At 35.9% G+C, this 27,009-nt stretch overlaps 1 protein-coding gene across 6 annotated transcripts; it reads right to left on the bottom strand.

Annotated features, from left to right (window-relative positions):
- Positions 1-59: 59 nt before the first annotated feature.
- LOC140164213 (mixed lineage kinase domain-like protein) lies at positions 60-27,009 on the bottom strand. 6 transcript variants are annotated; one of them, XR_011860506.1, is made up of 8 exons: positions 9,260-9,334; positions 8,321-8,429; positions 7,440-7,678; positions 6,149-6,282; positions 4,828-4,877; positions 4,203-4,312; positions 2,465-2,524; positions 60-1,256 (listed from the first exon to the last, which is right to left on the bottom strand). XR_011860506.1 is itself a non-coding variant. In XM_072187457.1 (8 exons), the coding sequence occupies exons 3-7, from the start codon at positions 7,656-7,658 to the stop codon at positions 2,457-2,459; spliced, it is 585 nt and encodes a 194-aa protein (XP_072043558.1). In that variant the 5' UTR covers positions 7,659-7,678; positions 8,321-8,429; positions 9,260-9,334; the 3' UTR covers positions 60-1,256; positions 2,454-2,456. The 6 variants fall into 6 exon arrangements, 3 of the variants coding, with proteins under 3 accessions (XP_072043558.1, XP_072043556.1, XP_072043559.1); XM_072187457.1 differs by having other exon boundaries at positions 2,454-2,524; positions 4,199-4,312; XM_072187455.1 differs by having other exon boundaries at positions 4,199-4,312.

The following is a 27,009-nucleotide window of genomic DNA, read 5'->3' as shown; positions in this document are numbered from 1 at the left end:
TTCCTTATGCAACATTTATATCAACATTAACGAAAAAAGATATTTACAAGTATCGAGCATCATCTTACATGCAAGTTTTCATTTTCAATATTGTGCAGGTTTTCAAATTTGAACAAAGACTAATTAAATGTTTTGCAAGAAACAGATTGTATAAAATGAACGAAAAGGATTTCACAGAACAAAACGTGAAGCCCATTGACAGTTAACCACTATAGTGCGCAATGTATTGAATGATCTTTCTTTCAAACTTGGAATGAAGTAAATTGACGCATGCGTTATGTAATCGCTCATTTCTTCGCAATCGATTCCAATCAAATTTACGTATCGGATGCAGAATAAAATGAGCTACACGCTGATGTTTAGATTTTTGGATTCTGATGTCTATTTCTCGACTTGCGTCCAAATTCAATCACCATGTATTTTTTTCTGGGACACCCTGTATACAAAAATATCTCCTTTCTTCAACCATAAAGACATTTAGACATTTTTAAAAGCATTTTACAAAATAAAAAGGTCATTGAACTTTGGGTTAGGGTTCGAAACTACTCATCTATGATCCGTCTTTAATAATAAAAGTTACGGAAGGTGCTCGAAAATGTTGCACAATTTAACGTTGTTTCTTCTATACATAAATTAGCAGTACTTGTCCAATAATTTCCAACAATCTTACAAATCATGTTAAATTTCGGTATTTTGCAGAGATGCAGTACTTATAGCGCTTATCATTATAAGCTGTGGAGCAATTTTAACCATGTGTCAACAGCGCCCTTAATTGGTGGCAAAAAGTCCTTGAACTTTTACACAGAGGTCAACTTCAAAATTCATAACATGGTATGGAGCAACATTAAAAAATGCTCCGATTTGGTTGAAAATAGTCCCAAATTGTTGACCTTTCCATGATAAATCAGAAAAAAAATCGACAATACCTATTGAGTTCTATATTGAATCAATTTGACATTGACAAATTCTCGTGTTACCAGGATAAGGACGCACCTAAGATAGTTAAAACTATCCTTTTTCTGATTTTTTTGCAACAAGACAAATAATTTGAGACCAGTTTCGTCACAATCAAAGCAAATTCCATTTCTCAGTATGTGTCAATAACTTTCATTACCACTTTAAAAGTACAGTTTCATCAGTGATTAATCACCAATTTGTTTCTAAATCACCGTAGCAGTCCCCAATACAACACTAGTACTGCACGTTCTGGAAAACTTCTACAGAACTTTGGTCATTAGGATGTGCTCACTTCTTAACTGAAAAAGGAAAAGAAATGTAAAAAAGCAATTGTCACTATATAGAAAAGTTTACAAAGTCTAACAAACACTTACTGTCCGAGCCTGTTTATTTTAATACAAAAAATAAAATAGGATAGGATACGGGAACTCCAGTTCCTTAGCTGCCAACGTCAATTCTAAGATATTTAGATATGAACACATAATTTATCCGTAAGTTAACGTTTTCCCCCGAAAAACAGCACAACTAATTATTTAAAAATACCCTCCAAACATGATGCAGTCATGTCTACAGTAGAATTCATCTCGACCTTTGCAGGACTTAACCCCATTAAAAGCTATTAAACCAAGATAACACTCATTGAAACAGCTCAACTGATTAAATCGGATCTTCTCTGGTTGTGCACAAGTAGCCTACAAGTGTCTGTTTTCATGTGCGATATCGCAATAAAGCTGGTATTCATAGCTTCAGTTGGGTAACCGATTATAAAGGAAACGAAAGGAAACAATGGTATGTGTGGCTTTGTTCACGAAATCAGACAATGGCGTGCTTTTTGTAAACCAGCATTCTTGAAAATGAGCAACATAATGATTGTTGAATTAACACGGTTAGGAAATAATTTCTTCATATTTTTGGTGTTATCTGTCGTTTACATGTCCTTCCTAAAACACAAAAGTACGACCCTCTCCAAACACCTAAATTAGCTAAAAATGTAGGACATGTTACAAAACTATATTGTCTAGAATTTTAGAAGAGTACTTTTAATATTGGCCGGTTATTTTTTACACAGCGACGTTAACTAGGCAATGTACTATTACCTATAACATTAACTAAAACACCAAAGTACGAATATTTCCAAACATCTAAATTAGCTAAAAATTTAGGACATGTTAAAAACTATATTTTCTAGAACTTTAGAAGAGTACTTTTAATATTGGCCGGTTATTTTTCACACAGCGACGTTAACTAGTCATATCCCCATAGTTTTAACGTTGGGCTATTTGTAGGTGTCACGCGTCAATGGGAAAGAGCACTGTGTATTGTGTATAGGAAAACGGACAGTAACTGCAGTATGAAACCCACCCAACACCCCAACAAATCCGTTAATCCCCACCCATCACAACTCACACAACGCCGCACACCCCACACACATCTTCACATACTCCACCCCGCTCCCACACACCCCACCACCAAATCCCCATACACTTTATACACACCTATTACTCACATATCATCTCTACATCTTCATCAAGGTCGTTTTCAATGTGTTGTAGTTCTTCTACTAAATCTATATAAAATAAACAAAACAGCTGTATGAGAAGTTGATCAAAGTTAGCCACATCATTAAATATTCACCGGACATGCCGGAGTGTCTCAGATCTTGTCCATTTACATGATGCAAATATTTGTTGATGTAGGATCTTTCGTCTGATTATTTTTAAATGAAATCTTTATTTAGATGTTTTTTAAAACATGTTAAAACATTTGTGTTAAACAAAATACACACATGAGCGCCTGAAATGTATCATTTATACACAATAATTTTATAAACGATATCGATCAACTGCATGTAGCCCTCTACGCCTGAAATGTATTATTTAAAAACCATTATGGTATATCAACAGTAAGCTATATCGATCAGCTGCATGTACCTCTGAAATGTATTATTAGTATTACACTGTTATAGTGTTCCATTTTATATCAACGACAAGCGATCAGATACATGAACGTCTGAAATGTATCCTTTAAACACCTTTATGGTGTTCCATCTTATATCAAATACTCTTCAGTGGATCTTAGTAACAAATTTCTAACTAAAAGATATAAATAACGTCAGATCTTCTAAAATAAACACCATCAACCACCAACAGTAGCTGTAAGAACGGCTGGCTGGCGTAAAAGCTTGATCACCGATTGATGGTTGGCCGATAGCTAGTTACTGATTGGTCAGTAACCGATTTGCTGCTTACAATTTTGCTATCATTGATTGGTTCCGTATAGAGCTGATTACTGAATTTATGGCTGCGTGAAGTGGACAAACGCGTTGAGTCGAATCCAGACAAAGTTAATCTTCTAGCTGCATTCAGAGTCACCGAGTTTATTAATACTTTTGATGGACATTTAATTATGTAGAATCAATTTTATATAACAAGTATTGTTTTTCAGGTGACTAACATTGGAATTAAAAGTGCTCAAACCCATTACAGGTGAGCGTAAGAAACCAATTCAAAGTATAGACCTCTAGAAAAGGCAACCGTTACTACTAGTTTCACAGCATACCCTCACTTACGATCATTGGGTATACCGATCATCAGACTGATAATTTGTCATGGTTTCAACTTAACATTAATGCATATACATGTATATACATTCTGTGGTGTCAAAACCATGACAAACCTAGCCATTCCAGCACAGTCTCTACTCCAAAAGTAGTCGAAAGTGCTCAACCACTATAAATAGTGGGGGCGTAATATAACAAGTATTGTTTTTCAGGTGACTAACTTTGGAATTAAAAGTGCTCAAACCCATTACAGGTGAGCGTAAGAAACAAATTCAAAGTGTAGACCTCTGGAAAAGGCAACCGTTACTACTAGTTTCACAGCATACCCTCACTTACGATCATTGGGTATACCGATCATCAGTTTTATAGACATTTTTGGTTCTTATATTCAGACCGAAAGTTGTAAAATCGGCCGTAGATGTAGATCATAAGTTCGGTGTTCATTTAAAGCATAACAATCAGGATAATGATATCATAAAAAAGTTGCAAGTGCTCATATTAATATGACGATCAGCAAGTGTGAAAAACATTCATTATTTTAGTAATCAGATCATTCCTATTCAGCTGTATAATGAATCAACAACAAGTAATCAGTGGCAGCAAGCAGTTGACGTAATCAGTTACTAACCAATCTGCAATCTGTGATATGATCAGTAACACTGAACCATAGAAACGTCATACCTACGGCCATGGGACGCAGATCCCTTTCTTTGTCTCGGCACCTGTTGACCAAGGCCATGTACTTTTCTGGAAGATTTGACAAATCAGGGACTTGTTCTGTTAGCTCGTCGTCGTCTATAAGTAATAAAAAAGTATTTTCCAATAGTTGAATGTTCCAATTGTGTTATTTAAAATTCCTTCCTCAGCGATGATTATAAAACATCTTACATGAATGGTCAGTGACTGCACCTCCATACAACCCCACCCTACCCTACTTCTTGTATCCTGCATGCATAGTGCTGCTCCCTTATTTAATCCCGATATCTGAATATTGTTGTCTATTTTTGAAGAGTGCAATATTTTATATCACTCTGTGTGTAATATTTATGGCAAACTTAACAATTTGTGCATTTATATGCGCTATAGCAAGCGCCATACAGTATTATTGTTATTATTAGTTTTGATGTTTTATCTCTGTAAATGTATCATGTAATTTGGCCTACGGGTATTTTGGTAAATATTGATAAATATGAAATAAATATGGAATTACCGATTAGGTCAATTAACAGCACACAAAACCCGTTTAATGTTGTATTCAATAATTTTGCATTAATGCACCTAAATTAATGCTTTAAAGCTATGGCACTTGCCTTTATTCGGTTCTTTGCAAGTGGCGATCTCCAACATAACAACACCAAACCTGAGAAAAAATATTTTTAAAAGACATGGGTTGATTAAGTACAAGTATTCAGGATCATGACATTAAATTATTTGCACCAAACTTTATTAAACATATTTCCCATTATTCAAATAATGTCTTCTTGCAGGTGGTAATTAACTTGCACTTTCAGGTACATACATTCTTCTAAGACATAAAAAAACCAAGTTGCAATACTATTAACCATAATCATGACCATAATAGCAATAGAAAAGTTGGAATAGGCCTATACAGATCGTTTTGATTTTACCTTCACATGTAGTTTGAGTACCAGATGCTCGATTCAATTTTTATAATCCGTGTCTTTCAAAAGGACAAATGTTAATTTTAAATATCACGATTGATTTTGCACATGATCTATCATTGACTCACATTTGGGTCTGGATAAGAAAACCGAAAAAACAACAATAACAACCAGGGTTCGCAGGTTTTTGCCACAGGTGGAAAAAACCGCGGTTTTAACCGCGGTTTTAACCACTTGGCAAAAACAGTTTTTGCCAGTTTTGCCGGCAAAATGGCAAAAACTAAAAAGTGATTTAAAGTTCAGTTTTTCATCTCAAAACAAATAATTAAGTTACAAAAATAAGATCCCGAGTGTAACAAGGCCAGATTTTGTAATTATAAGCAATATATTAAGAAATTAAAGGCATGCGTTTTCATTGCTCAAGTGCAGTTAACCGAAATGTGGCATGTATCAAATTCAAAACTTTTTCATTTTAAGGACTTAATGAGACAAAGAAATATGTTGAATGATTCGTTAAAAGTTGTGTGTTACTGTTTATGAGCTTTCTGTGTCACTTTTCAATATTTGGGTGACTATATGTGAGTTTTTGCCAGTTTTTGCCATTTTTGCCGGTTTAAACCAGGCAAAAACTGGCAAAAACAGTTTTTGCCAGGTTTTTGCCACTTTGCCGGCAAAAACAGGTTTTTGCCGGCAAAAACCGAACCCTGATAACAACAAAATACATGACCAGCAACATACGTAAAAATAAGAACATTAATATTAACAACAGCAAAAAGCAACAACTGCCACATAGTAACAATAAAAGCGGCATCAATGGCATCACGTGTAACTGCAAACAAACATGACATGACCTTTGATCCCTATTCATGTGTAACTCGTTTTAAACACTCCTTTATTTCATTAAGTAACCCTAATGAAATGGGTCACGGGCTGTCTAAGTATGAAAGGGCTGTCGATAACTAAGTTCCATTTTCATCTGCAAACAGTTCGGGAAACAGTTACAACTTACGAGAATATTTCGCTACGTGAATCATACGGGTGGCGTTTGCTCATCACAAGTTCTGGTGCAGAGTAACCTATTGACCGTGTTTCATGATTTTTGCCGGAAGAGCTTCTTGTGTGCGCGAAACCCACATCAGTAATCTGTTAAGTAGAAATATAAGACAAATTGTGTTACTTAATTAGTAATTTAGCATTTAACCATTAGTGGCGTATGACCGCGTTCTGACTGTAGTGCGTGAGGCCTATTTAATAGGTTAGTAATTTACGCCCTCTATAGTTCAAGAACGTTTTGAGAAAATGGCGACTTCCATGAAGTAACGAGCGTGTCGTACATGTTATTTTATGGGAGTTCTCAACCACTCGTGAATCGTGAACACAATGTTAATGCTTTTCAATAGCACACATGATGCAGTCATGTCTACAGTAGAATTCATCTCGACCTTTGCAGGACTTAACCCCCATTAAAAGCTATTAAACCAAGATAACACTCATTGAAACAGCTCAACTGATTAAATCGGATCTTCTCTGGTTGTGCACATGTGTCTGTTTTACATGTGCGATATCGCAATAAAGCTGGTATTATAGCTTCAGTTGGGTAACCGATTATAAAGGAAACGAAAGTAAACAATGGTATGTGGACCTTTGTTCACGAAATGAGACAATGGCCTGCTTTTTGTTAACCAGCATTCTTGAAAATGAGCAACATAATGATTGTTGACTTAACACGGTTTGGAAATAATTTCTTCATATTTTTGGTGTTATCTGTCGTTTACATATCCTTGCTAAAACACAAAAGTGCGACCCTCTCCAAAAACCTAAATTAGCTAAAAATTCAGGACATGTTACAAAACTATATTTTCTAGAATTTCATAGAATAGTTTAAATGTAGCGTGTACCGTTTTTTTTTTGGCATCCTTCAGAACGGAGCGGGCCGTTACCAATATAGCTCAATATTTTCGGTCAAATCTCCATTCAATTAACACGGGGAGTTGGCTAGCTATGAGCTAGCTATACTTTGCCTCACTCATATTCTACGAAAGTGCGACCCCTTCTGAACATCTAACCTAGCTGTAATTTTAGGTCATGTTAGAGAAATATATTTGCTAGAAGTTTGGAGAATAGTTTAAATATTGGCCGGTTATTTTTCACACAGTGATGTTAACTAGGCAAATGCAATATACTTCTAACATAGACTATTAATTTTTGTAAAGGTCGCGCGTCAATGGTGAGAGCACTGTGTAGTGTGTATAGGAAAACGGACAGTAACTGCAGTATGACAACACCGACCGTGTACTTACTTTCACTTCATAAGATCGATCGACTAGAAACTTCTTGCTGTCGACACAACAGTGCAGCATTGGGGGTACCATGCTGTGAATTCGAAAGAGACCTAAAGCCCCTCCCAAAGCCATGTGAACGCGACGAGACCAGTCGATGTTGTCCCTGCCTTCCTGCTTGTGAAGTGTCTCAAGTGTTTCTTTTAGTGTACCACGTTTCATATACTCCATGATAATCATTAAGGTTGAATTTGGTCCATCTGTGAAAGCAGATCAAAAAATTGCGTCACTTACAACGAATAGATACCAATAATTTAATCGAGCTTAAGACCTTTCATTTATCGTGTTTTTGTATTTATTATTATTGGCTTAACAGTTTTGTATGACATCAACTCAAAATCTATAGAAATGGCTCGAAGAAAATCCGAGATTTCAACGCCCTTTCTATAAATTTTCAATGCAGGAGCAGCATGCAGTTCGATGACGGAGTTACATGGCGGCAGAAACAGGTAAGTTTATCAGGATTTTCAGAAGATGAATATCTTGGCTAAACTCTGATATCAAGTTTTAACCTGAGCACAAGAAGACCGTAAGTCCACTTGGCCCCTAAGCATGTATACACTAAAGTTGCGTATAGTTTCGTATAGTTTGGTGATGTTTTATACATGTTCAGGGGCCAAAACAAATCTTTCACAAGCTTTCATGATGTTTTTACCCAGGAACATGTATTAATCACTATAAAACCCTGAGGAAACTATACGTAACTTTAGTGTATACATGTTGAGGGGCCAAGTGGACTTACGGTCTTCTTGCACTCAGGTCTTGATTTGCTTTCTTTAGACAGACTATCATGCCGATTTGTGGACTTTACCACCAAGATAATATAAGTTGATCGAACTCACCTTTCTCCTCGCACAAGCCCCACAGCCGGATGACATTGTTCGAGTCAAACTTCTTCAGGAGTTCAGCTTCCTTCCTCAATACCTTTTAAGCTCGTGAATATTTGTACCTCTACATTGTATACAGAAAGAAAAAAGTTCAGCAGAGTACTATGTCATGTAATGACATCTGCGTGAAATATTGAAAATAAGCTCCAATTGTTTTGGGGTTCAATGGGCTTTCCCATTAGAAATCCATACACCCGCTATTGAAGACATGATCTTAATCTTTCGCACAGTCTGTACCCACTATGTGAATGAGTAATGCTACATCTGCCATAGGGTTTGTACATGGACTGTAGAAAATAATGCAATGGCCCATGTAGAATATATAGCCCAAAGGATGAATTAAGTGTTATCACCAGAGTTTCAAATGACACTTTATTTTTCAAATCCCATTGAATTTCGTGCAAAAGATGTTGTTTTAAAATTGTGTGTGTCATTATTACTCGGTCGATTTCAGAACAAAACTTATGTGTGCATGAAAGATAATTCACACCTTCTGTTGATAACATAAAATGTGAAATCGACTGGTATTTTGACAGTGTTTTTATTGTTGTTGACATAACTGTCCAAATTCAAATTTAACCATGCACTTCTGTGCAGTAGCAGAGCAGTGGTGTCATGTTTCCTCACACTGCTATGCATGCATGGTTAACCGAGTGGGGTGTTGGGTAGTACTTAAATCATCTGGGAATTGTATCCGTTTGTCTGCAATGCGCATGCGTGTCGCTCGGCGGCAAGCGGCATGACAGTATACTATTAAACTAGCTTTACATCTATATCATATGGAAGGGTTACAATGTGTTTGACGAACTGTTTTGTGAAATCGACCCCAAGTAACTATAAGTATGCCCATTACCTACATAACCAAACAATATCAGTGAAAAACTGGAAACGTACTTGTGATGTTGCAACCTCTTAACTGCTACGTCATGTTTGTTGAAAGTTGCCTTGAAAATTATGCCCATACTTCCTTGCCCCAATTTCTCTTGAAATTTCAGGTCATCCTTTTGATGATCTTTATCGAGTCTACGCTGTATCCTGACCTGGATGCTATTTGTGTATGAAACAGTAAAACAAGAATTAGTCATACAGTTTTTTAAACAGCTGCCTATGAAGTTGGTTCTGCAACCATTTCTACATTCGAGGACAACAGTAGTATCAAACTAATTCTGATTTCCTACACAATATAGTTAAAGGCTTTTACAATATATAAACACTGAATGATTGTTGAAAATATATTTTTAAATACCACCACATTCGTTAGAACCCTCTTTTTATTGACCACCCTGTACACATCAATTGACAATCTGCTCCAGAGATAGGTTCCTGTTTACTTTCCGATTGGGTTATTACGTTTAAATTCCCACTACTGTTTAGAACCTTTCATAGGGGGTATGAATTTCAAATGGAATGTACACATTAGAGTTCGAAGTTCATACTATATCCTCTGAGAAAGATTCAACCTGAATCTTCCACAGCGGGAGTGTGGAATTTAAGAGGCATTATCTGTTATTTTGGAGAATTTTTTTAAAATGTTTGCCACGGTCAAAAAATGGATTTCCTTTAAACTTTCATATTTGATGCACCTTGACCTGAAACAAACACACATGAAATAAATTTGGGGAAAATATCCCCGTTGCCATGGTAACAGCCAAATTTTCATTTTAGACCTATTTTCACAATTTTTTGCATTTTTCAGCAGTCAATTTGTCAAGTTTTGAAGGCAGTGTTACTAATATACACAATATATATATACTGTTTTCTTTATAAGGTATGAATAGGTCAAACCTTAGATGCCGCATTGAAAGTATAAAAATAATCACCAGATGTCAGGGTGGGTTATACCATTTATTTGAAATAGGGTGTTTTTCAATTTTTTCAAAGTATGAAAATATACCAACTTTGTATAGCTCATAAACCATATGGTAGTGCTCCGATTTCAACATCGACCACAGCATGTTGAGATGATACATTGATCTTATGAAAAAGTTACATTTGAGCTTGGGGAAAACACATCTGTATATACAGTGTTGCCAGACATTTTCCTATTTTTCGAAATTCAACACAAATCTCACCTTAAGTTAAATGATGTGAAAATGAAACATCATTCTTTCAAGGAACATTTATTAGAAAGAGAGTTTTTATTCATATCAAATTTGATCAGTTATAATGGTCAGTGTTGTTCTAAACCACATGGGTGTTGCCATAATTGGGGTTTTATTGTGATTTGTGGATATTTTCAACTTTTTATAAGTCATAAAAATACGGTGTACCATCTCCGCCAATTTCCTTTTTAATTTCCCCTTTTTTTGAATTTCCTTTTTTTTGAATTTCCCTTTTTTTTGAATTTCCCCTTTTTTTTTGAATTTCCCTTTTTTGTTTGAATTTCCCTTTTTTTTGAATTTCCTTTTTTTTTTGAATTTCCCTTTTTTTGTTTGAATTTCCCTTTTTTTTTTTGAATTTCCTTTTTTTTGTTTGAATTTCCCTTTTTTTTTTTGAATTTCTCCTTTTTTTTTTGAATTTCACCTTTTTTTTTAATTTCCCCAAGTAAAATAAAGTTTGGCAGAGGCGGGGTTCGAACTCACGGCGCAGGGCTTTGGATACTCTGTGGGCCTAGCGCCTTAGACCAGTCGGCCACTTGTCATATTGTTATGTTTCGAAAATTATTTGAACATATGGTCGCAACTTCAACATATGCCTACCACGTGACAAGCAAAGGCAGAAAATGCGGGAGAAAATGTACCATATTTTGGAATTTTATTTGTTAAAAACATTAATGTGTATTAATAGCGCTCAATTGTTGAGAAATCCGACATGATAAATGGGCAATTATTATACATGCATTATCGATTTGAACTCGCTAGGCCGTATGGCTGCACCGGCTGCACGTGCTATAATAGGCCCTACTCCTATATACCGGGTCCGGGATACCGGGTATATACATGTGGTTCACATTATAGAACCTGCCATTTTTCGTGCATACACGGTCTGGATTTTCGCAATTTATAGGATAATTACACGTAGGTCCCCAAAGTTTCTTCCAGTTATTGAAGTGCTTATATAATGACATGATGTTGCATTCAATAATATAAGCCTACGTATACTTTACTTTACCTTTACTGTCACTATTATAATTATATAAACTTTTTCATAACCATTTTATACTAGTATTTTGATGTAATAAATATCAGTATAATTTCGAGTTCAACTGAATGCTTTCATCATGATTAATAACATGTTTTATTTATCAAAAATCGACTATGGCATAGTCTAGGACCTACGTAAAATTTTCATAAAATTTTTACCATCAATAGAGTGTTAATTTTGACTAAATTCAGAAAATATTTTGGCGTATATAATTATAAAATTGAAATAAAATTCTCTGCCTTGATTTATTTGTTTGTTTATGTATTTATTTAACAATTACCGGTAATTGATTATTTGCTTATTTATGTGTTTATTTATCAATCAATGAATTCTTTTATTTATTAATTTATTGATCAATTAATGATTTTTTTATTTATATTTATTTCTTTATTTAATCGTTTTCATTTAATAAATTAATTGATAACAACCGTATTCATTCAATAAGCGCCCATGCCCCAATATATAAAGCGCCCACCCAGGGAAGCTTAGGGATTAAGTTTAAAATGTAGCTCCTGGATGACCTTTGACCTCGGATGACCTCGATTTTAAGTTTTACGTGTTCCCCTCATATCAAGGATTCCACCCACCAAGTTTGAGCCCGATCGGACAAAGTTTGAAATTTGACCCCTCCATAATGACCTTTGACCTCGCTTGACCTCAATTTTATTTCGGGAATATATTCCCCTCGTATCAAGGATTCCACCCACCAAATTTGAGCCCGATCGGACAAAGTTTGAAATTTGACCCCTCCGTAATGACCTTTGACCTTGGTTGACCTCGATTTTATTTCGCGCATTATATTTCCCTTGTATCAAGGATGCCACCCACCAAATTTGGGCCCGATCGGACAAAGTTTAATTTTTTGATGAATATGCATTTTTTTTTGCGAAATAATTTCCCCTTTTTTAATTTCCCCTTTTTTTTTTTTAATTTCCCCGATATTTTTTTGATGTGCGTATAATGTTGCAGCTAGTGGATTCAGTTTAGTATACCGCGGGGAGCATTAGCTTTAGTCAAGGCTTCGTCCGTACTTTATCTTTGAACACAGCTATCCAATTGAACATGGATAGCGCTCGCATAGCTTTCTATTTTTTATATCTTGGCCCCGGGATCTTGGCCTATAGTGAAGACAAAAATTAAATCCAAACCTAGTAAAACAATCCGAATCCAATAGATATAGAGTGATCACGAGGCTTATATTAAAGAAGGCCTAATTTGAATTAGATTACATTACAATAATAATTATTAATAATATATTAAATATTTAGACCCTTCCACTGTATAAGTAGCTAATATATAATTATTCGGCATATAGCTAAAGCCACGATTTCTCCGTGTTCATGGTGTTACAAAATTTAAAATCCGTGTTATTCCGTGATTTTCCGTGTCCACTATAAAGCACTAGGCCTATGGGCAGCCTTGCATCGTAGGCCTAAAATTAATGCTATTGTTTAATGGTTGATTACTGCTAAATAATCACTTTTCTTTGTTTTATTTTGCAAATCAACACAAAAGTTAGACATTTTATACAGTTTTTCACTATTTGGTGGCATTTTCAAATTTCCCTGAGCAAACCCCGACATAAGATGAGTTTTTAACATCTTTTTAAACATAGTTACATTTTTAGCAGTTCTAAAATATATAGGCAGTTCATTCCATAGACGTGGAGCTGTAATTTCAAATGACTCACGTGCTGTTATTTTGTTTCTTGAAGAAGTTGCATGTTTCCAGATCGAAGAGTACGAGTGGGAACATAATTTGAAAGAAGTTCAGATAAATCATGAGCAATATCATTATTACATTTATATACAATCAACATAAGTTATAACAACAATTCATTGGACGACAGGAAGCCAATGCAGTTCCTTACCAGTGTGTTATTAGTTTGTGAGAAAAATGCAAAAATAGTCACATAATAGTCATAAAATAGCTCTATTAAATAGTACGAAAACGTTCTAATATGCCGTCCCTTTACATGGCAATTTTAATGGCAATTTTAAAACATTTGTCATGTGCAAAGCAGGGGGCGAAGATTTTTTGGCAGGCCCAGAAGGAAGCAAGCAATTTTTTGGCACGCCTTGGGAAAATTACACCCCCCTCACGGACCGGGATAAAACCACTGCGAGTTATATACTAGTATTCTTATGGTTTTCCCGTGACTTGACATAAGTCTACGGCCCTAGCACACAGGCTATACAGGGACGTGCCACTATTTAGTGGCGCTTCCTGGCTATATCAGTGGTGTAATACACCACTGATATAGCCCAGGAAGCTTCACACGTAAAGACTACAGTGCGTAAAGACCAGCATACGCAGTAGGAAGCGAGCAAATTCTCGGACAACTACCAGTATGTGCCTCGGCCAAGATTCTGCTTTGTGAGAAAAAAGGGGAATTAAAAAAAAGGGAAATTAAAAAAGGGAAATTAAAAAAAGGGAAATTAAAAAAAAGTGGAAATTAAAAAAAAAGGGAAATTAAAAAAAAAGTGGAAATTAAAAAAAAAGTGGAAATTAAAAAAAGGGGGAAATTAAAAAAAAAAGGAAATAAAAAAAAGGGGAAATTAAAAAAAGAGGAAATTAAAAAAAAAGGAAATTAAAAAAAAAAAGGGGGAATTAAAAAAAAAGGGAAATTAAAAAAAAAGGGGAATTAAAAAGGGAAATTGGCGGAGATGGTACACCGTATAAAAATACCAAAATGCATTTCTATAATAAAGAAAGAAACATCGACCTCGTCTTGTTGAGATGATACATTGGCCTTATGAAAAAGTTATTTTGATCGGGGGGGGGGGTAAAACATCAGTTTATACAGTGTTGCCAGATATTTTCCCATTTTTTCAAAATTCAACACAAGTCTCGCCGTAAGTTAAAAGATATGAAAATGAAACTTCACCTTCATATGGAACATATCTTTTTAGAAAGAAAGTTAATTTCATATTCAATTTGATCATCTGGGATGGTCAGTGTTATTCTAAGCCATATGGGTGTTGCCATAGCTGGCGTTTAATATGACAATATTTAGATATTTTCAGCTTTTTTACAAGTCTTAAAAATAGTACACACCTTTAAAATTATTGTGGAATGAACGCAATATTAAGGTTAAAAATGAACCTAAGAACACTTAGTATGTGAATTTAAATTTTAAATTTGAGTTCGGAAAATATTTCCTTCTATACAGTATTGCCAGATATTATCACATAATTCAAAATTCAACGTATGTTGAGCTTTTTTCAGCTTTTTTTTCAGTCTTAAAAAAATGCCAAAATACAATGGCATGCATTCCTAAAATAAAGATGTGAAAATGAAACATCGACCTCATCATGTTGAGATGATACATCGGTCTTATGAAAAATTTACATTTGAGCTTGGGGAAAAACATCTGTTTATACAGTGTTGCCAGATATTTTCCTATTTGTTCAAAATTCAGCACTAGTCTATTAGAAAGAAATTTACTTTCATATTAAATTTGATCAGTTGTATAAATGGTCAGTGTTGTTCCGAACCACATGGGTGTTGCCATAATTAGGGTTAAATAGCGAGATGTGGTTATTTTGAACTTAAAGTTTTAAAAATACCAAAATACCATGGTATGCATTCCTTTCACCATGTTGAAATGATACATATTTGGTCTTATGAAAAATGTACACTTAAGCTTGGGGAAAACATATGTTTATACAGTGTTGCCAGATATTTTCCTATTTTTTCGAAATTTAACACAAGTCTCACCTTAAGTTAAATGATGCGAAAATGAAACTTCACCTTCACAAGGAAAGTTTATTAAAATGAAATTTACTTTCATATTAAATTTGATCAGTTGTATAAATGGTCAGTGTTGTTCCAAACCACATGGGTGTTGCCATAATTAGGGTTTAATAGTGAGATGTCGATATTTTTATAAGTAATACGGGTTCAAATAGCGACGTTTTCACATATTTTTGTGGACCTGATAGCACATCAGACATATTGAAATGTGCGATATAATACAAATTTTATGGCAAATGATTAAAAATTGATATTTTTGAAATTTAACAGATCTCAAAAGTAAATTGTATAAATCTAGTGATATGTACTTAAAGTGTATGTAGCTGGAATGAAAAGCCGTCCATATGAAAATTTGACCTTTCGTATTGAAGATATAGATTTTCTCACCATAACACCCAAGGTCTTTTGGGGAAAAATCTATATCTTCACTATGAAAGGTCAAATTTTTCAATTAACATTAATTAATTGATTAGTGGTCGGCTTTTCATCCCAGCTACATACACTTTAAGTACACATCATTAGATTTATTAAATTAACTGTAATATGTCAAAAAATAAAAAAATCAATATGCATAATTTACCCTAAAAGTTTTATTGTATCCCGAATTAAAAAAAAATCAAAATTATTTTATATCAGAAGGACATTCCTCGTATTCAAAATGCAATTTGATATGTCTGATGTGCTCTCAGGTCCGACAAAAATACTGTGCAAAGGTGGGTGACCAACCCCTTAAAATACAACACAGAAAACATCAAACATGTATACTTTAAAATATACATAAAAGCCATAATGTTTTTACCAATATACACATACTAGCTAGGCTAAAATAAATTAAAATAACATAAGATTGTTACATTGCAAAAAGATGCATATAAGAGTAAGATAATGTTTAAATTACGCCTACCCCATATTATTAAAGCACACATCCCAACTATACTTGCAAAAAAGATGGGGAAGAAATGGGCAAAAAACTATATAGATCCAGCAAATGTCTCGAAAGATATGAGAATAGTCAAAGACAATAACGCACAGAACCTTTTGACAGCCAGACAAATTAATGTCCAGTTACCTTTCCCGAGAGGAGCTCGCAGGAGAGTCGAAAGTATGAAGAAGAAATGACCATTGAAATGTTGCATGATATTGTTGCTAATTTTCTGTCATTCAAGCATCCCCTGCTCATTGATGACATGAATTTGTATGAGCTTGTAAAAGGAAGCAACTAAAATTAAGCTTTCAAGACTGAAGGAGATTTATATGAACACTTTTGCAGATACTTGTAGGGTTAAAGCAAAATAAAAAATCACCAAATGTTGATAAAAGTTGTCTGAGGAAATATCCGTTTCAAGTAGAAAAAGAGGACTACTGGGCACAGTATACCTATGACATGACCCCGGATGGGGTTCTCCCTGGTTAAAGGTATACGGGGATGTGCCACGGTTTTGGAGGTACCTTAGCAATTTTGGTATGTCGATTGGTGGGTTTGCAGTGGAGACAATACACCAAATTGGGTGCATTAAGGCAAAAGTGCCCATAAAAGCGCCAAATTAGGACAAATTTGTGTGCTTTTTGGGTGTTTTTGTGAAAAATTGGAATACTATAGCTGTAACTTTAATAAGGTGTCATTTTAAAATTGAAAATGTATACACATTTCACTATTAACTCCATTTATAGTGGCATCATCCATGTGGTTTATTCATGGCAGCGATTTAAACAATATAAATCCTAAAGTGAGACATACGTTGAATTTTGAATATATGTGATAATAACTGGCAATACTGTATAGAAGGAAATATTTTCCGAACTCAAATTTAAAGTTTAAATTCACATACTAAGTGTTCTTAGGGTAATTTTAACCTTAATATTGCGTTCATTCCACAATAATTTTAAGGATGTGTACTATTTTTAAGACTTGTAAAAAGCTGGAAATATCTAAATTGTCATATTAAACGCCAGCTATGGCAACACCCATATGGCTTAGAAATAACACTGACCATCCCAGATGATCAAATTGAATATGAAATTAACTTTATTTCTAAAAAGATATGTTCCGTATGAAGGTGAAGTTTCATTTTCATATCTTTTAACTTAGGGCGAGACTTGTGTTGAATTTTGAAAAAATAGGAAAATATCTGGCAACACTGTATAAACTGATGTTTTACCCCCCATCAAAATAAGTTTTTCATAAGGCCAATGTATCATCTCAAAATGACGAGGTCGGTGTTTCTTTCTTTATTATAGAAATGCAATTTGGTATTTTTATGACTTGTAAAAAGTTGAAAATATCCACACCTCACAATTAAACCCCAATTATGGCAACACCCATGTGGTTTATCTGGCAACACTGTATAAACTGATGTCTTACCCCGCTCCCAGATCAAAATAACTTTTTCATAAGGCCAATATATAATCTCAACATGACGAGGTCGATGTTTCTTTCTTTATTATAGAAATGCATTTTGGTATTTTTATGACTTGTAAAAAGTTGAAAATATCCACAAATCACAATTAAACCCTAATTATGGCATCACCCATGTGGTTTAGAACAACACTGACCATTATAACTGATCAAATTTGATATGAATAAACACTCTCTTTCTAATAAATGTTCCTTGAAAGGATGATGTTTCATTTTCACATCATTTAACTTAAGGTGAGATTTGTGTTGAATTTCGAAAAATAGGAAAATGTCTGGCAACACTGTATATACAGATGTGTTTTCCCCAAGCTCAAATGTAACTTTTTCATAAGACCAATGTATCATCTCAACATGCTGTGGTCGATGTTGAAATCGGAACACTACCACATGGTTTATGAGCTATACAAAGTTGGTATATTTTCATACTTTGAAAAAATTGAAAAACACCCTATTTCAAATAAATGGTATAACCCACCCTGACATCTGGTGATTATTTTATACTTTCATTGCGGCATCTAAGGTTTGACCTATTCATACCTTATAAAGAAAAAATCATATTTATATTGTGTATATTAGTAACACTGGCTTCAAAACTTGACAATTTGACTGCTGAAAAATGCAAAAATTGTGAAAATAGGCCTAAAATTGAAATTTGCCTGTTACCATGGCAACGGGGAGATTTGAAATTTATACCATGTGTGTTAGTTTGAGGTCAAGGTCCATCGAATATGAAAGTATAAAGAAAATCTATTTTTGACCGTGGCAATTATATTCTCAAAAATAACAGATAGTTCCTCTTAAATAGGAATACCACACTAAAATTCTCATTGAACACACAGACTGTCGCTCTTATATTATACGTTATACTTACACATTTTTTTTTAAATTTCCATAGGTCTTTTGATTTTTTTTAAGTTCGAAGGCTCAGAACCAAAAATCCTTAACTCACTTTTTTTTTTTTTTGAGATTTTGGTACCAAAATAATCACCAGCCCCCTACAGATTCTTCCATTCTTTAAACTTTATAACCCAATCAAACTTCATATTGCAGATATAGCACAATTCTATTAAGCCACATCTCAATATAGCCAATTGAAGTTGGCCAGAACGCCTCAACTCTTAGTTGAGGCTTTCTAACCCGAACTCAATTTGGTCAAACACTGGCCTGCACAATTAAACAGTTTAACATACATGCCACTTGAGGTTAACAATTATGTCCTTTATAGAACCCATATATTTGCTCTTGCGTATCATATCTGCTTGTATTATTGTCTCAATATTTTGAGCTCAACTTGAACACCGCTAGGCCACGCTAAGGAGAGGGGCCTGGGTCAGTCGATTATAAAATAAATTTGCTACCCTAAATGGCGCAATATCACTTTTTATTTTTTTACCACTATTATGACTCAGACTAAGAGCTTACCAGCAAACTTGAAACGTTTTACAGAAAATGTTTAGATGTCGAGTTATATAATGGGTATAAAACGTTAAAATAACATTCAAAAAAACTTTTTGAAAACGTGACGCAAAATATTCTAAAATTCAGGAAATACTAATGTTATTCTAAGGCTTATTTGGAAATAAAAAATAGCTTTCCATGGAATATTGTAACACTATAATAGTATATATATAAACTTGAAACAATTCCTAATCATGAACTTATTAATTGTATTTATACAGCCACACATGTGTTGGGCTATTCCTATGGAAGACATGACCTAAAATCTCCCACACAGGGGTAAAGATTTCAAGTGGTGTCACTCATTCCGGTAACCCCATTTGAAATTCAGACTCCGTTTGTGGTAGAGTAAGGTCATGTATTCCACATAGGTGTGGATTTCATTTAGAATATCATTATAACAAAATTATATAACACCCACCTCGTCGGCACTTGGCGGCTTCTTGCAAGTCCTTTTGTGCCTTCTCCACGTCTACTCCTTCTCCTTGTTGATCTGTAAAAGGGATCATATTAACATAATTTATGATACATTTTTTAAAATTATTATCATTCGATTCACCCAATTCAGTCAGACCTCAGATCTTCTTTTCGGATCTGTTGCCTAAACATACTGTATTTTGAACCAGGGTCACCCCCTTAATATTAGTAATGTTGATAACGTACACGCACCACACCTAATTAGATTTAATAAACACACACCTCGTCGACACTTGGCGGCTTCTTGCACGTCCTTTTGTGCCTTCTCCTCGTCTAGTTCTCCTCCTTGTTGACCTGTAAAACGGTTCAAATTAACATACTTTATTATTTGAAATAATAAAAAGTTTATTTATCATTCGATTTAATCAGATCAGCCTGACCACAAATCCTCTTTCCGGATCTGTTGTCTAAACATACAATATGTGTGTTCTTATGAACTAGGGAAAGCAAGCTGGTACTTTTAACTAGAACACTGATGGTTAAATGTTGGCGTTATTTCTGCTAGGTGCACAATAGGATGAATCCCCTCAAGCAATTTTAACAAACGTACCAGATCTCGTTTGATTAAATTGATCTCCTTGTATCATAGTTTGCCCTCCTTGTATGATATTAAGAGTTCCTGTAACATTGATAGCTAGTGCTGCAATACCACATGCAATATCTGTTTTAGCGTCAGTGTCTGTCGAAACTGCTTCGTTGTTACTTGCTTCCACCGACGCCTTGATCTGCAAATCTTCAAGAAACAAACGAAATTAAATATTCGAGAGAAAAGTGGCTTAAACGTGATGATAACTTTAGAATAATATGATATGAATTGAATTTATCACAACACACCATGAATGAGAGAGGAACATCCCACTGACCATCCAAGATTCGAACCCAGTCCTATACTGTGTCCGCGCCTCTCTGATTCAATATGTTTGTTTGGGTTTTTTCACAAATGTAACCATTTTCTCTAACCATGTAAGACTTAAGTTATTGTAAAAATGTCAAAAGTAAAAGTGCTTAATATTTTGACTAAGATTTTTGAAATCTTCAGACACTTTCTTATACGATGCATTTATCACTTGGCACAAAAAAATATTTTATATTTTTAAAAATAACATTGATTCACAGATATGGTCGCACGTAGCCGCGCCCAAACGAAAATTGCTCAAATGTCCTGCAACTATTTTCCTTTCCAAGATTATATCTTTAAAACTGTGTTATAAAATGAACGCCAAATTATAGCAAAAATGGCTATGTGACATCCTATCCTAACACTTAATGTCTATTTAAAACACATTTAAAAATAGCATTAAAATATTCTGTTGGGACATCCTGTATACTGACTGGAAGGCCATATTTTACATAAACAACGTAACCCAACTTCATAGGTAAATTTAAAGGAAGCTTAAATATTGTCGAACTTTACAGTAATCAATAATAAAACAACTAGTCCACAGGACAGGCTGCTTCCTGTTTGTATATTATTTTATGTGTAACTTTTGTTTTGATGTATCGGTGCTCGGGCGCTCTTTTAGTGTCTAGTTATCAGTTGAAAAAAATTCCAAGGTGGGCATTTCGGCGATTTCAATAATTGTCTGGGCGTCCGTCGGACGTGCTGGTTAAGAAAACCACTTTTTGTTTATAGGACGTCATCGAACTTTTGGTTTTTCCTTAAGTTTAGCAGAATCATTGCAACGCTCTGATTATTTGCAGCCCAGTGTCATTATTACCAAAAGCATACATGCAGGTGTAAATCATTTTCTTTTAATTTCATTTCTGGTGTTATATAATATTAACGATACAAATGTGTGGGCAAATGTTCTGTTAGTGGTTTTATGTAACTGTAAATTTATTTATCAGGGCAAAATATACCCAATTATCATGTCTTCATTATCTTAACCCTAACACGCCTGAGTACTACAAAATACTACTTGATAAATGCGCTGTTCATGCGTGCATCTCACGTGGTGTGATGACACAATCGCCCCTAAGTGATATATAGGCACGGTTTCGCTGGCCAGCGAAGCCCAAGACCCGTGGCAAAGTATCGACGATCCCGTGCTTGGCATACGAGGGGTATTGGGTTCGAATCCCACCCAGAGCAAACAACTTATTTCTTTCTTTTCTCTCTTTATTCCTTCCTTTTTTTCCCTTCCCGTCGCCAAAAAGCCCCTGGCGGGTTAGGGATAAGCTTCCATTTTGCCATACAAACATGCATTATAAGTATCTTAGAAATAAGTAACAGAATTGTTTGTAAAATATAGAAGGAAGTTCTTGTTATTATTAACAATTTGCGATGAACAAATTAAACAGTTAACAACATGCAACCGAGAGTGTATGTGTGTCTGCGTGGCACGGTTTCATTCTCGTCTGCGGTAGTTACTTTATAATATGTGAAATCAGCTATATTTCTTTTTAGTTGTATATTTAAAGTAATTCTCAGTATACTAACACATCGCGTAAATTTCAAGCTATATTACGCCCTGCTCCCGGTTTCATGTTCCTGAACTACGTGGGTTAACAACTGTCTAATAATAATAGATGTGACACGGCAACCAATATGGTTATGTGTGGAAAAACTCATTGTTGACTGTTTCACCAAATGCGCTTAGAAAATTGAATATTCGTAGGCGTAGTGACCGGGCGCCATTTAGAAGGGGCGCCAAATTTACTTATTTTGTATGGCCATACAATGATTGATTTAAAATTTAGAAAAAAAAATATTATACCGTTTATGGCAAAATGTTCACCTTGATTATTACCAAATTACTATTATGAACGAACATTTTCAAAGCTTTAAAAGGCAATTGGTGATTTGTGCGCTCTTATTTGCAAAATAATGTACGCCCTGTCACGGAATTGTAGTCCTAAAATGAGTATAAACGAATAAGATTACATGGAGTAACGGTCCAGGAGGAGAGAAAGGGAACTAGAAGGCTATATATTTGTACACAAATACGGCTATACCCGCATGTTATCGGTTTACACAAACTTACAGTCCTTATTTGCTGAGGACTTAGGTTGCTGTTGTCAGTCTCTCTAATTCACAGTGAAGCTATGCAATTTGATAGATTGAAATTCACAATGTGCAATTTGATTAGGGAAAGCTATTCCAGAGGGAGTATGTAAATTAAATGGAACAGCCATTTCAGAGGGAGTATGTAAATTAAATAGAACAGCCAATGGGTATGTAATTTAACTGGAACAGCCTTAACGTTTCTGTCATCTATATTATTATAATTACGCAATTGTCTGTGAATGGGATGGGGTGGGTGTTATTAACAATATAATTCGCAGGTGCAATCTGTGTACAAACTCCGAGCCCTGAAGTTGCTTTATTTGATGATAAACGGACAGCCCTTTTTAACATTTGGGGCCCTGGCCCATAATATTTGACTTATGAGGCTCATGTACACATGTTGAAGTATAATTCTCAAGTGCTATCAGTAGACTTAAGCTGGGCACTGTAGCTGCTTTATTTACTGAGTAACGGCTGGCCCTATGTTTTAGCGTTTGGGGCCCTGGGCCCATATTATGTGACATATGGGGCTCATATGTACATATAACAATATAATTCTCAGGTGCAGTCTGTGTACAAACTTTGAGCTTTGGTGAAAAATGGCCGGCCCTTTGATTTAACATTTGGGGCCTGGGGCCCATAATATTTGACTTATGGGGCTCTGTGCATATGTTGAAATATACTTCTCAAGTGCTATCAGCAGACTCAAGCTGGACATTGTAGCTGCTTTATTTACTGAGTAACGACCGGCCCTATGTTTTAGCGTTTGGGGCCCTGGGGCCCATATTATGTGACACATAGGGTTCATATATACATAAAACAATATAATGCTGAAGACCTATTAGTGTACCAAATCTAAACCCTGTCGCTACTTTATTTGCTGAGAAACGACCGGCCCTTTGTTTTAACATTTGGGCCTCTGGGGCCCCTAGCCTTAAACATCTGGGGCCAAAATGGGCAGAAGACACATTACAACTTAGGGCCCATACATGTGCCACATATGAGCCCTAGTGCCCTTGTAGTTTTATAGCTAGCCTTGTTAACCTGTTGCCCCTTTTTTGGGGCCCATAATATATGACATATGGGACTCATGTATACTTGTATATATAGAGTACCCCTGGCTCTATCAGTGTACCAACTCAGGGCCCGAGGCTGCTTCATTTAATGAGAAACCGCATGCTTTGTATTTTTACATTTGGGCCCCTGGGGCCCGTGACCTTTGACCTCTGGGGCCCAGATGTGCAAAAGATAAATCTACGGGGTAGGGCCCATAAGTGTACTACATATGGGCCCTGGGGCCCTTGTAGTTTTAGCGCTAGCTTTGTCAATCTGTTACCCCTTGTTTTAACATTTGGGGCCCTGGGGCCCATAATATATGACATATGGGGTTCATGTATACTTGTATATATACTGCACCCCTGGGGCTATCAGTGTACCAACTCAGGCCCCTGAGGCTGCTTCATTTGATGAGAAACGGCATGCTTTGTATTTTTACATTTGGGCCCCTGGGGCCTGTGACCTTGACCTCTGGGGCCAAGATGGGCAAAGGATAAATCTACAGGGTAGGGCCCATAAGTGTACCACATATGGGCCCTGTGGCCCTTGTAGTTTTAGCGCTAGCCTTGACAGAATGTTGTGTTTGATGGAGGAAAAGGAGAAGGAGAAGGAGAACTAGAAGGCTATATATTTGTACACAAATACGGCTATACCCGCATGTTATCGGTTTACACAAACTTACAGTCCTTATTTGCTGAGGACTTAGGATGCTGTTGTCAGTCTCTCTAATTCACAGTGAAGCTATGCAATTTGATAGATTGAAATTCACAATGTGCAATTTGATTAGGGGAAAGCTATTCCAGAGAGAGTATGTAAATTAAATGGAACAGCCATTTCAGAGAGAGTATGTAAATTAAATGGAACAGCCATTTCAGAGAGAGTATGTAAATTAAATGGAATAGCTTTTTTGGGATCATTTCAGAGGGAGTGTGTAAATTAAATGGAACAGCCAAAGGTATGTAATTTGAATGGAACAGCCTTAACGCTTCACACATGGTATTTCCAATTATCATCATCTATAATTATTATAGGCCTAATACGCTATTGAAATTCACAATATGCAATTTGATTAGGGGAAAGCTATTCTATTCTAGAGGGAGTATGCAAATTAAATGGAACAGCCATTTCAGAGGGAGTATGTAAATTAAATAGAACAGCCAATGGGTATGTAATTTAACTGGAACAGCCTTAAAGTTTCTGTCATCTATATTATTATAATTACGCAATTGTCTGTGAATGGGATGGGGTGGGTGTTATTAACGATATAATTCGCAGGTGCAATCTGTGTACAAACTCCGAGCCCTGAAGTTGCTTTATTTTATGATAAACGGACAGCCCTGTTTAACATTTGGGGCCCTGGCCCATAATATTTGATTTATGAGGCTCATGTACACATGTTGAAGTATAATTCTCAAGTGCTATCAGTAGACTTAAGCTGGCCCTATATTTTAGCGTTTGGGGCCCTGGGCCCATATTATGTGACATATGGGGCTCATATGTACATATAACAATATAATTCTCAGGTGTAGTCTAATTACAAACTTTGAGCTTTGATGAAAAATGGCCGGCCCTTTGCTTTAACATTTGGGGCCTGGGGCCCATAATATTTGACTTATGGGGCTCATGTGCATATGTTGAAATATAATTCTCAAGTGCTATCAGCAGACTCAAGCTGGACATTGTAGCTGCTTTATTTACTGAGTAACGACCGGCCCTATGTTTTAGCGTTTGGGGCCCTGGGGCCCATATTATGTGACACATGGGGTTCATATATACATAACACAATATAATGCTGAAGACCTATTAGTGTACCAAATCTAAACCCTGTAGCTACTTTATTTGCTGAGAAACGACCGGCCCTTTGTTTTAACATTTGGGCCTCTGGGGCCCCTAGCCTTAAACATCTGGGGCCAAAATGGGCAGAAGACACATTACAACTTAGGGCCCATACATGTGCCACATATGAGCCCTAGTGCCCTTGTAGTTTTATAGCTAGCCTTGTTAATCTGTTGCCCCTTATTTTAACATTTGGGGCCCTGGGGCCCATAATATATGACATATGGGACTCATGTATACTTGTATATATAGAGTACCCCTGGCTCTATCAGCGTACCAACTCAGGGCCCGAGGCTGCTTCATTTAATGAGAAACAACATGCTTTGTATTTTTACATTTGGGCCCCTGGGGCCCGTGACCTTTGACCTCTGGGGCCAAGATGTGCAAAGGATAAATCTACTGGGTAGGGCCCATAAGTATACCACATATGGGCCCTGGGGCCCTTGTAGTTTTAGCGCTAGCTCTGTCAATCTATTACCCTCTTTCCCATTTGGGGCCCTGGGGCCCATAATATATGACATATGGGGCTCATGTATACTTGTATATATAGAGTACCCCTGGGGCTATCAGTGTACCAACTCAGGGCCCTTAGGCTGCTTAATTTGATGAGAAACGGCATGCTTTGTATTTTTTACATTTGGGCCCCTGGGGCCCGTGACCTTTGACCTCTGGGGCCAAGATGGGCAAAGGATAAATCTACAGGGTAGGGCCCATAAGTGTACCACATATGGGCCCTGTGGCCCTTGTAGTTTTAGCGCTAGCCTTGACAGAATGTTGTGTTTGATGGAGGAAGAGAAGGAGAAGAAGGAGAAGAAACCATAGAATGGCAATATACCCGTTCATGCTTCGCATGCGGGTATAATAAGAGGGTGAGAGATAAGGCTTACCTTTTACCCGGTCCAATAATTCTTGGCTATCTTTGACTTCATCGTCCCAGTCTACATCGATTCTTTGATTCAGAACTCTCCTGCTCTTCTCAAATGTTTCCTCAATACCAGCCAACGGATTTTGTTTTGGATCATCTATAAGTCTACCCATCATATGTATCATTTCCGACGAGACTCCAAAGTGAACGGTGTTCTGAATCGTATCCAGTCGTTCAGTAAAGCTATTGAATTGACCGGTAATCCTGTTTTTTTCTCTAAACAATTTCACAAAACTACGCCGTTTCTGCAGTTTCTCAATAAAGTTTAAGATGTCTTGCACAACTTGTCTGAGCTGCTTTATCCCCTCACTGAAGACTGGACATTTTTGGTTTTGTATTTTAAACCTTTTTTCCTTCATTTCACCAAGAATTATTATCGCGGGCAATATGCAATATACTCTCTCCGATAGCCGTGCACATTTGTGTTTGTAGGCTCTTACTTCTTCGATTCCATCTCGCAAGTTGTTTGTCAACTTAAATATGTCCATGCATAAGCCTACAACATCCATGTTGTACTGATCACTATTATACGACTGAGGGAAAATGGTAATTGGTACCTGTACGTCTAT

The sequence above is a fragment of the Amphiura filiformis genome, chromosome 11 (assembly GCF_039555335.1).
Source record: "Amphiura filiformis chromosome 11, Afil_fr2py, whole genome shotgun sequence".
Taxonomy (NCBI): Eukaryota; Metazoa; Echinodermata; class Ophiuroidea; order Amphilepidida; family Amphiuridae; genus Amphiura; species Amphiura filiformis.
This window is presented reverse-complemented; position numbering and strand designations above follow the sequence as displayed.